Source organism: Chroicocephalus ridibundus, chromosome Z (genome assembly GCF_963924245.1).
Source record: "Chroicocephalus ridibundus chromosome Z, bChrRid1.1, whole genome shotgun sequence".
Lineage (NCBI taxonomy): Eukaryota > Metazoa > Chordata > Aves > Charadriiformes > Laridae > Chroicocephalus > Chroicocephalus ridibundus.
The window spans coordinates 63,227,962-63,236,917 of record NC_086316.1 but is presented as its reverse complement, the minus strand read 5'-3'; the positions used below and the strand labels follow the sequence as shown (position 1 = coordinate 63,236,917).

Genomic DNA, 8,956 nt, shown 5'->3' with positions numbered 1-8,956 from the left:
CCCTTCCTCCGCACTGCTCCGGGCTGCGCCCGCCTCCTCCGACTGCGCACCAGGGAACTACGGTTCCCATCGTGCCGCGCCGCATAGCTGCCCCCTCCCCACAACTGCCGGGCTTCTGGAGGACTCTACATCCCAGCCTGCAAAGGGGGAGGTGCCGCAGAACGCCCTTTCAGACGGGGCCGCGGCCGGCGGTGCCTTCTGGGGGCTGTAGTCACCGTGGTGGCGGCGAGCTGCATGCCGGGACAGCCGCTTCCTGGCTCGGCGGTATTTACCGCGCCCGGGCCTTGCGCATAGGTTTGCCCGGCCTCTGCCGGCCGAGTCCCTTCCGCCACCCAACAGTGTTTTAGCCCGCCTGCCCTGCTGCAGGGGTTGAAGGCCGGTGCTATGGACGTCAACCAGCCCAAGCAGGAACACCTGCTGGCTCTGAAAGGTATCGACGGCGCAGCCTGACGGTGCCCGCCTGGGTCGCTCCTGCCGCGGCCTCCGCAGGCCCTGCCCTGGGGCCGGCCCTGAGGGGCGCGCCGGGCCGGGCCGGGGGGGAGGCGGCGCGGCCTAGAGGGTTTCGAACCAGTGGTGGAACCCCACGTCTGCTCCGGAGGGGAGGCCGCTTTCTTCCCTCCGGTTCAGAAGCAGGTGGAGCGCGGAGCGGCCCGGCCAGGGCGCGGGGGAGGCTGTAGGTGACAGAGGGCCCCGCACAGAGCTGTGCGGCCGTCGCGGCGGCTCCACCTGTCTGCGTTTTGCACAGGGCTTTCATCGCTTATAAGAGAACCTTTTTTAAAAGTTTCCTTTCTAGTCCATTGCTGTCTCCGTTCATTTGTTTTCTCCCTATTAATGGCTTTTGCCCCTTTACCCTCATGCTTTGTGCACAGCTACTGGCTTTATATCCTTAGAGTCACGAATAATGAAAATAAAGATGTGTCTGTCTCTCGCATGCCTTGCAGAATTAATACAGAAATCAAGAGAGCCCTGTAAAGGATTTGATCATTTCTGCTGGCATTTCTGGGTACCAGTAGGTCAGCAGCTGAAACACTGAAAAGCCTGAATCTACTTTCACCTTGTGAAAGTAATACTTTCTTTTCTTCTGACCGTGTTTGTAAAATAAATGCTGCTAGTTAAGTAGGAGTAATAAATAGTTGGTTAAAATCTTAATTCTGCAACCATTCTAAATCAGTGATGGATAAAGTATTGCAGGTGCGTAGATGATTTCAGACCCTGTCTTCTGCCCACTTACTAGTTTTACAACACTGCTGGAGAGAGTTTTTAATGGTATCTGCATGTAAAATTCAATATAATAATAATACAATATATTGAATTATAATTCAGTATAATATAATATATCAAATAATAATTGCATTATTATAATATGTGGAATTATAATTCAATATAATAATTCAAAGATCAACAAGCCCTTTTTTCATGTACGTACACACACACGAAATAAACCCACAAACCTGAGAACATGAAACATTATCAGCTGCTGACATTAAAATGCATTTTGATAGTAATTAATTCAAAGAAAAAATTTTTATGATGGATCATATTGCTTTTGTAAGAAACTAGTACAATCCTTGGGCTTCTGTTGAATTTGGTACAGTGTCTGGGCTATAGATTTTGCAAAAGAAGTGAGAAAGGTATCAGGGTTTCTTTACATTGTGCCTATTTAAAAAAAATCTTGGATTTTATTGATTTTAATGTCATTGTATGTTGCTGATCTCTGGCAGGAAACCTGAAGTGACTGCAAACTTGTTAAGGGCGAAAAGCAGGAGAGCAAGAGAGTGCATGTTACGTTTCATAGTAGTCTTTGTAGTTCTACACACACATTTAATCTAATATTTGTGTAAAAGAAAGCAATGGTTTATGAAAGTGTAAAGTTTTTAAGGACTTAATGAGTCTTTTAGTTATTCTAAAATCTAATAAATTAAGGAATTACCAGATCCTTAAGTTAGGGACTAAAAGGTTGGCTGCATGTATTGCTTGGAATCTCTGAGACTAAAAATAAATGCGTAGTTCTGATATGAAATGGAAGCAGACAGCTTTAATTTGCCTATAGCACTTCCCTTTCAACTTCTGACTTTAAAAACCGCTATATTGGTCAGTACTGTTTTAGGAGGGGTGTTTGTAGCACACATGTTTTCTAGTTGATTTATATGCCCTGGCACAAAATGTTGAAGTGTAGGAGGAAAACACTCTTTAAAAAAAAAAAAAAGATTTGTCTGGTAAATTTGAGAAAATAGCCAGTAGTAATTGTATGTCTTTTAATACGCATCACAGCAATATGGCAAGACTAATGGCAGGTATGACATGGTGACAGTAAGAGAATACTCTTGGGAAGGACAGTGTTGAGTAAATTGCGTGCATACAGTTAATGTTCAGCGTGGTAAAGTTATGCTGGTAATGATGGAATGTTGCTAATGTTCAGCCTGGATAAAGGAGAATGTTATGGTATATATCGTGCTTATTTTTACTACATATTGCTTTTTTGTAAAATATCCTAGCAATGATTTTCTTAATATGGTAGTATCTTATTTTTTTATAATACTTCTGCTTTAGGTCCTGTTTTCCACAGATCTTTGCAGCACGGGACAAGGAAATTCTTGTAAATAAGATCTTTCAGTCTAGATTTGAGAATCCTAACCAAGAGACTGTTCCTTTTCCTAAGAATAACTGGATTTCTACTGTAACAAGTATGGAAGTGGTCTTGCATTATCGACCACATCAGAGAGATCTAATAAAACTGCAGAAACTTGCAGAAGCAGCACTGAGGGAGTTTCCTATTCGTCAGTTACCAAGATTTACACCCTGGTTTCCAAATGATTTATACGGACTTCCCCTGAAACCAAAAAAGCAGCCACCTGTTATTTCTTGTGAGGAAGCAGAAGAATTGAAACAGCTTTCTACACCTTCAGAATATGTTACAGGATCTCCTGATTATGACTGCACAAAAAATCTCCTTGAGTTTCAGTCTAACATGAAACATGGACAGATTTTAATCCATGCACAAACTGTTCACAGACCAATTAACTTGGAGAATCAAGGAGAACCACCACCTAATGGAAAACAAAAGTTGAAAAGGTCTTGGAGTGTCTCTCTCCCTAGCCCTAAGCTTAAAGAAAAGATTCTTCCTTTATCTCAAGAACTGCAAAGCAATTTGGAGAGACTAAAACTGCATGTATTTTATAGAGCAAAGTGGACAATTGAACAGTCTATTTGTAATAATCAGAATTTGGAGGACATCTGGATAAAACTGAATAGACTCATCAAGCAGAATGAACTGCCATCTTGCAATGCTACTATCCAAAGACCTGTGGGACAGATATGGATTTTCTGTGATATATTATACTGTGAATATGTGAGAAATATTCTTAGGGAAAAGCTAAGCCTTACTGATAAAATGAATTTGCTTGTACATAAATTTGGAATTATATTTAGTTTATAATTGTAAGGTAGAGTTTAATAATAAAATTGCTGTCTGAAGTACTAGGGTTTTTAAGCAGCTTAGAATATACAAACTTTAGAACAACTGATGAATTAACGAGCAGAAAACCACTTAACATTACTTTGCTGCAGTTTTTTTAACTGTCATAATATATTTATTTAACTTTCTTTTGCCAGGAGACTTATGAATACTTCTATTAAGATTAGTAAGTTTCTGTTTGGTTTAGTACTGCATTATATAGCTTTTCTGTACCTTGGTGGTCTAAAGGAAAAAAACGAAAATAAAAATTCCAGACTATTATGGCAAGCTGTGTCAGATAATAAATTTTATGCATTTAGTGAAGCACTGTGCCCCTTTGAAATTAGGAGAAGAAAGAATATTTTTAAGTGAGTTGGTATAATCACTATAAGGATCTCTAGTATTTTTTGACACTGAGACTTTTAAGATCTTAATATTTCCTGAAAGTAGTGTGTGGGGGTTTTTTGATGAAGGCATAGCCCTCACGTGAAATACAAACTTATTTTCTATTACATGTGTGTGCTGTCTTAGTGACATTATCTGTACTTTCCCAGAAGTACTGATGACAGCTTCAGAAGTCTCATGCTGGAAAATAATGGACAACTTAGCATTTGCTGTTCTATGACTTTGGTAATAAGGTTATTTTTTTCCCCTGATGTTTCTGGTCTTTTGTCTCTAATTATGTTGGGGAACAAGAAAGCACTAACTTCCAGCTACAAGTCAGGAAATTAAGAAATCAGACTTCTATCTGTAAACCTCTGTTTGATGTGATTATGGAAGGTAAAAGTCTCTAAGGATTTCAATGCGTTTTGTGGTGGTAAAAGGTTGAGTTTAGCATGACTTTTTGTCACCTGAAAATAAAGTGGTTCAAGGTCACGCTGTGCCTGCTCAATTCAATGTTTGGAGGGTCAGCAGAGCAGTTAAACTGGAATTGATATGACTGTAAGGGTATGTGTTTCGCTGAGGCACCTCTGCTAACTCCAGGTAGCTTTGCTGTAGATGGAGGTCAAGGTCTGTGGCATCTGGAAAAGGGGGAAAATAAGTGAATGGTATTTGTAGATTTTTAGATTATCATTAACACTGGTAAAATAGAAGTGCACATAAGCATAATGTAAATCCCTCTGTAAAAACTGCATAAAATCCCTGTGGATTTTTACTTGGAATTTTCTTTTGATGACATCCTTATGTTGGAATAATTATATTTTGTTATAGGAATTACATGTCCTTTTGTAGTTTAAAATTAAGGATACTGCTCAGTTTGGATCATTGACATATATTTCTAAACTTTGATTGTTAAGGGGGCCTTATATTGATATTTGTGGTGTTTGTGACATTTAATATTACCACTTAGCAAAATTGATGTAAAATGCTGGCTAGAGTAACTGAGGATCATTATTTGTTTTAAAGCTTATATAACAAACTTATTTCACGGAAATAACTTTTCTGAGCTTAACACTAGTAGTAACAGAGCTTCTTTGTGCGTCAGCATTTTTAAAGGTAAAATGGAGTAGAATGCAGTGTGATTTGAGTTTTATTTAATGTTGTGTTTTGTGTCTAGGATCTTAAAAGAAAAGAGATGAGAGGTCATCCTGCAAAGATATAATATTTTCTAATACTGATTTAGTAGTCCTATTAAATACGATAATCTACATATCTTAATTTCTTGGTGTTTTGACTTAATTCCATGATCTATTTATTTACTGTCTTAAACATGAGTAAACTTGATCTGTAACTATTCCTTTAGAAACAGTCAGCAGGTACTATTTTATATGGGCTTACAGTAGATTTGAATAAAATTAAGTAACCGCCAATAACACAGTCCCACTATATTTATTTAATATACTGACAAAAGAGCTAAACAAACATCTTACTAAACAGAAGGAGAGATCAGTGTCACTGTTCAGTGATAGCTGTCAGCTTTCTGCTGCTTTGAGTTAGCTCGTACATGAATAATGATACACGCAGAGCTAGCTGTGAGCACTTCAGCTTGATAGCTGTCGTGTAATAAAAAATGAACACCACACTTGGTTTCCCTCAGGATTATTAGTCTTGGGTAGCACCAATGTACAAGCTGAAATCCAGACTTTCAGTTTGTATTCTTCCAGAAATGCTTGGTTCATATGCATATATAATTCAGTGTTTATCTTTTCATTTTCAATGCCGACTCTGGTTCTCCATTTATTCAGTTTTGTGTATTATGAGGCTTTTTATTTATCTTGTAGTTTTAACCCTCAGAGATCATGTTTTTCAACTTTTCATGATAACAAAGGGAAGGTGTTACCTTTATTTTGTGAAAAATGAGCATAGGTCTGCTGTATGGTAGTGTAAGTTCTTGTGAACCAATACAGCCTGCTACACCCAAATGTATGTTGAAATAATTGAATATTTTATACAGCTGGAAACAGTGAATGCTGATGAGACATATAAGATGTACAGAAGTACAATAAAGATAAAAGCACAATACGTGTGTCAATGCAAGGGTGTTGATTAACTTGTTGCTGTCAAGAGAAATCTTTTTAGTTTTTAGCTTTAGTTTTCAGAAATTGTATGGTTTTATGTTTGTTGAATTTCAAAGAAAAACAAATCAATAATTTTTACATATTCAGATCAACATCTAAGGTTACAAATGCTGAACTTTGTTCCATGTGAATGCTTTCATGAGAATGTATGTGCAAGATTAGGGCCATTGGTTTACGTAAATAGGGAGGAATTTATTTAAGATGCGACATCTTAAATCTGTAATACAAATAAAAATAATGTAATTTTGAATATTCTGTGTTAAAATAGCCTTTGAAAATAGCACTTTCTTGAAGTAGAGGTCTTTTAATAGCAAGATCTTAATGATTTTGATTTTGTCAGTATTGATAAAGTAGGTTTGTGTGAGTGTTCCTGAAGTTTTTGTGTTGGTTTTGCTGGTTTGAGTTTAAAGTTCATGACTAAAAGAAAAAGTGGTTGTATAAATAATGTAGGCTTTTAGAGTTGTAACTCTATTTTGCGTATGTTCTGGAGATTCGGGTGTAAAAGCAATGCTTTATAGCCTCGAGTTTGACTGAAAGGGTCCGTATAGTCATCATCTCCCATTCTAGACCAACCAGGATCACAGAACAGGCACTTAGACTAGAAGAGTCCACAAAAAATGAAACTAGTACACTTCTGAACTCCACAAAGCGCTGAACTGTAACATGTATAAGACCATTAGCACATAAGATTGAAAGCGGTAGATGTTGGCGCACCAGGGGAATAAAGCAAGAGGGAACAGTGGCATCACCAGTGCTCTTGGATCTCAGAGCAGCAGGGAATTAGTTATATTGAAAAAGGCCAGGTGATCTAAAAAGGTGTTACTGTTTTTCAGGCTAAGATTTGGTGGATTTTTGGTGTAAGGAGAGCAAGACAAAATTATACTTAAAAAATAAAAAAAAAATTTAAAACCTTGTTTCATTGACCTATGGTTTATTTTCTGCTTTTTGCAGTGATGAGGCTAACCAAACCTACTTTATTCACTAATATTCCGGTGACTTGTGAAGAAAGAGATTTGCCAGGTAATGTCTTTTCTACAGGCTGATTATGTATGTATTGCATATTATTACACTTAAGCAACGCGAGCATCTGCGACTTAGATGTCAGAGAAATCTTAGACCTCCCATAGACGATAATCTGAAACAGTAATATATTTTATGTTAGGTAATGGCTATAGGAAAATACCAAGGTGCACTCTACAGCTCTTGACCTACAGCTTTGAAAGCTTGGTGATGATATTGCAAACATGTGACCTTGAAGTCTGAGCAATTAACACACAAGATGGAAGGCAGTTGTGAGAGAGAAATGTGTAATTGTAGCAAGTTTGTCTTTACTGTCTTTATCTGTAGAAAACGCTGTGGTAACTAGAACCAACACATGAATGTTCTATGGAAAATTATTTTGCAAGAATCACTGGTTTTGAATTGGTGTACAGTCATAAATTGGAAATCCCTGTGTTGTCCTCCAGTAATAGTTGCAGACTAGAAGTCAAGTATAAGAAAGAGGCAAAGGAAAGATTCGAGAAAAGAGGATTGTGTGGATATACAAAGCAAGCAGGGGAAGAAAGTAAGTGGGGTTCATTAGTTCCGTTATGTAATGTACTTAGGCAGAATTTCCCTTTAATGTTAATTTGAGCAATGCCTGTGGGATTGCACCCTTCAGTATGTATACTGAATGATTTATTGGACATGAGTGCCTGGAAGTAAGTTATATTTTATAAGCAGACCTATAGATATGTATTTCATGCCTAAAGAAGTTGGTTATAAAATCAGTGTGCCTAAATTAAGTTACATCTAAATAAGTGATTAAGTGTCATAACTTGAATGTAGACAAAGCTTTAGACTTAACAAATATTTAGATACTAGTAATTTGATATTTCTACAGGTAATCTGTTTAATCAGCTCATGAAAGATGATCCTTCTACTGTAAAGGGAGCAGAAACTTTGATGCTAGGAGAAATGCTGACTTTGCCTCAAAATTTTGGGTAAGAATGAATTATTGTAACTGTAACATGCAAGGTTTAGGATTCGTTTAACACTGATGTGTTTGTTACATTTCATTATTTTTGAACATCATTGTTATGCAATGAGATGTTCAATTGTTATAAAAATAATGTGGCTTGATTTATAATGTGACATAATATATGAATTTTTGCTGCCTGATATTCCTTGTCTGCAGCCTGACTCTGAACGTAATGAGGATTGACAGTTGAAAGAAGTTTGCAGCTGTAGGTGAATTTCTAATGTAATGCATGACTGTAAACTACATCTTATACTAACAGAGTTTATTACATTGGTTTTTGTGGGTACTGTAAGCCATCTTCTTATTCTTCTCAGATTTTTATCTAGAAAACAAATTGTGACTTGTTTGTTCTCTTTTGAAGTTGTTTGTCTTTGAAGGATGAGGTTTAGAAGTATGGTTGTGAAAATGCCAGCGTACTTCTAGGATGTGATTTGGCAAACACGTGTGTGTGCACATGTGTGTATATGTATTTTAATTAGAACTTAGAGAACATTTCACTGAAACCCCTTTATTTTTTTTTAAATATCTGTTACTAAATATTTTATTTTTTTTTTAAACACAGAAATATATTTCTGGGAGAGACATTTTCCAGTTACATTAGTGTACACAATGATAGTAATCAAGTTGTCAAGGACATACTGGTGAAGGTATGTGAAAATAAATATAATTACTGGATTTATAAAAAAATAAAATGTTAGGTATGATTTCTGACAAAATCTTGTTTAATGCTAATACAGAGACTTCAGGAAATATGTGTCACTTTTTCCAAATCAGAAAATAAACCTGGAAATTGGAAACAATAAGACACAAAAATAGAAATCATGATAGAGATCTTTAAAAATTAAAATTAAAAACTAGGATTGTATCAAATAAATAGACATGTTATGAAGCTTCTCTGGAGAACTGGTGTAGCAAAATTTCCATGGCTAAAAAATTGGAGTTATATTTGCTTATTTTAATTTT

General features: G+C 36.9%; 2 protein-coding genes across 6 annotated transcripts in view; both read left to right on the top strand.

Annotated features, from left to right (window-relative positions):
* Nucleotides 1-292: 292 nt before the first annotated feature.
* SHLD3 (shieldin complex subunit 3) lies at nucleotides 293-5,917 on the top strand. Of its 2 annotated transcripts, none has more exons than XM_063321289.1 (2): nucleotides 293-430; nucleotides 2,551-5,917. In XM_063321289.1, the coding sequence occupies exon 2, from the start codon at nucleotides 2,687-2,689 to the stop codon at nucleotides 3,434-3,436; it is 750 nt and encodes a 249-aa protein (XP_063177359.1). In that variant the 5' UTR covers nucleotides 293-430; nucleotides 2,551-2,686; the 3' UTR covers nucleotides 3,437-5,917. The 2 variants fall into 2 exon arrangements, with proteins under 2 accessions (XP_063177359.1, XP_063177361.1); XM_063321291.1 differs by lacking the exon at nucleotides 293-430 and adding an exon at nucleotides 437-1,063.
* Nucleotides 297-8,956, top strand: part of TRAPPC13 (trafficking protein particle complex subunit 13) — a 24,748-nt gene continuing 16,088 nt past the window's right edge. For all 4 annotated transcript variants that reach the window (XM_063321285.1, XM_063321284.1, XM_063321283.1 and 1 more), the window contains exons 1-4: nucleotides 297-430; nucleotides 6,925-6,993; nucleotides 7,856-7,955; nucleotides 8,556-8,640. In XM_063321285.1, coding sequence (XP_063177355.1) covers nucleotides 385-430; nucleotides 6,925-6,993; nucleotides 7,856-7,955; nucleotides 8,556-8,640 — 300 coding nt within the window. In that variant the 5' untranslated portion in view covers nucleotides 297-384. The remainder of the gene's footprint in view (nucleotides 431-6,924; nucleotides 6,994-7,855; nucleotides 7,956-8,555; nucleotides 8,641-8,956) is intronic.

What these genes read in the sequence shown, in the direction of transcription:
- SHLD3 (XM_063321289.1), top strand. Translation starts at nt 2,687, where the DNA reads ATGGAAGTGGTCTTGCATTATCGACCACATCAGAGAGATCTAATAAAA.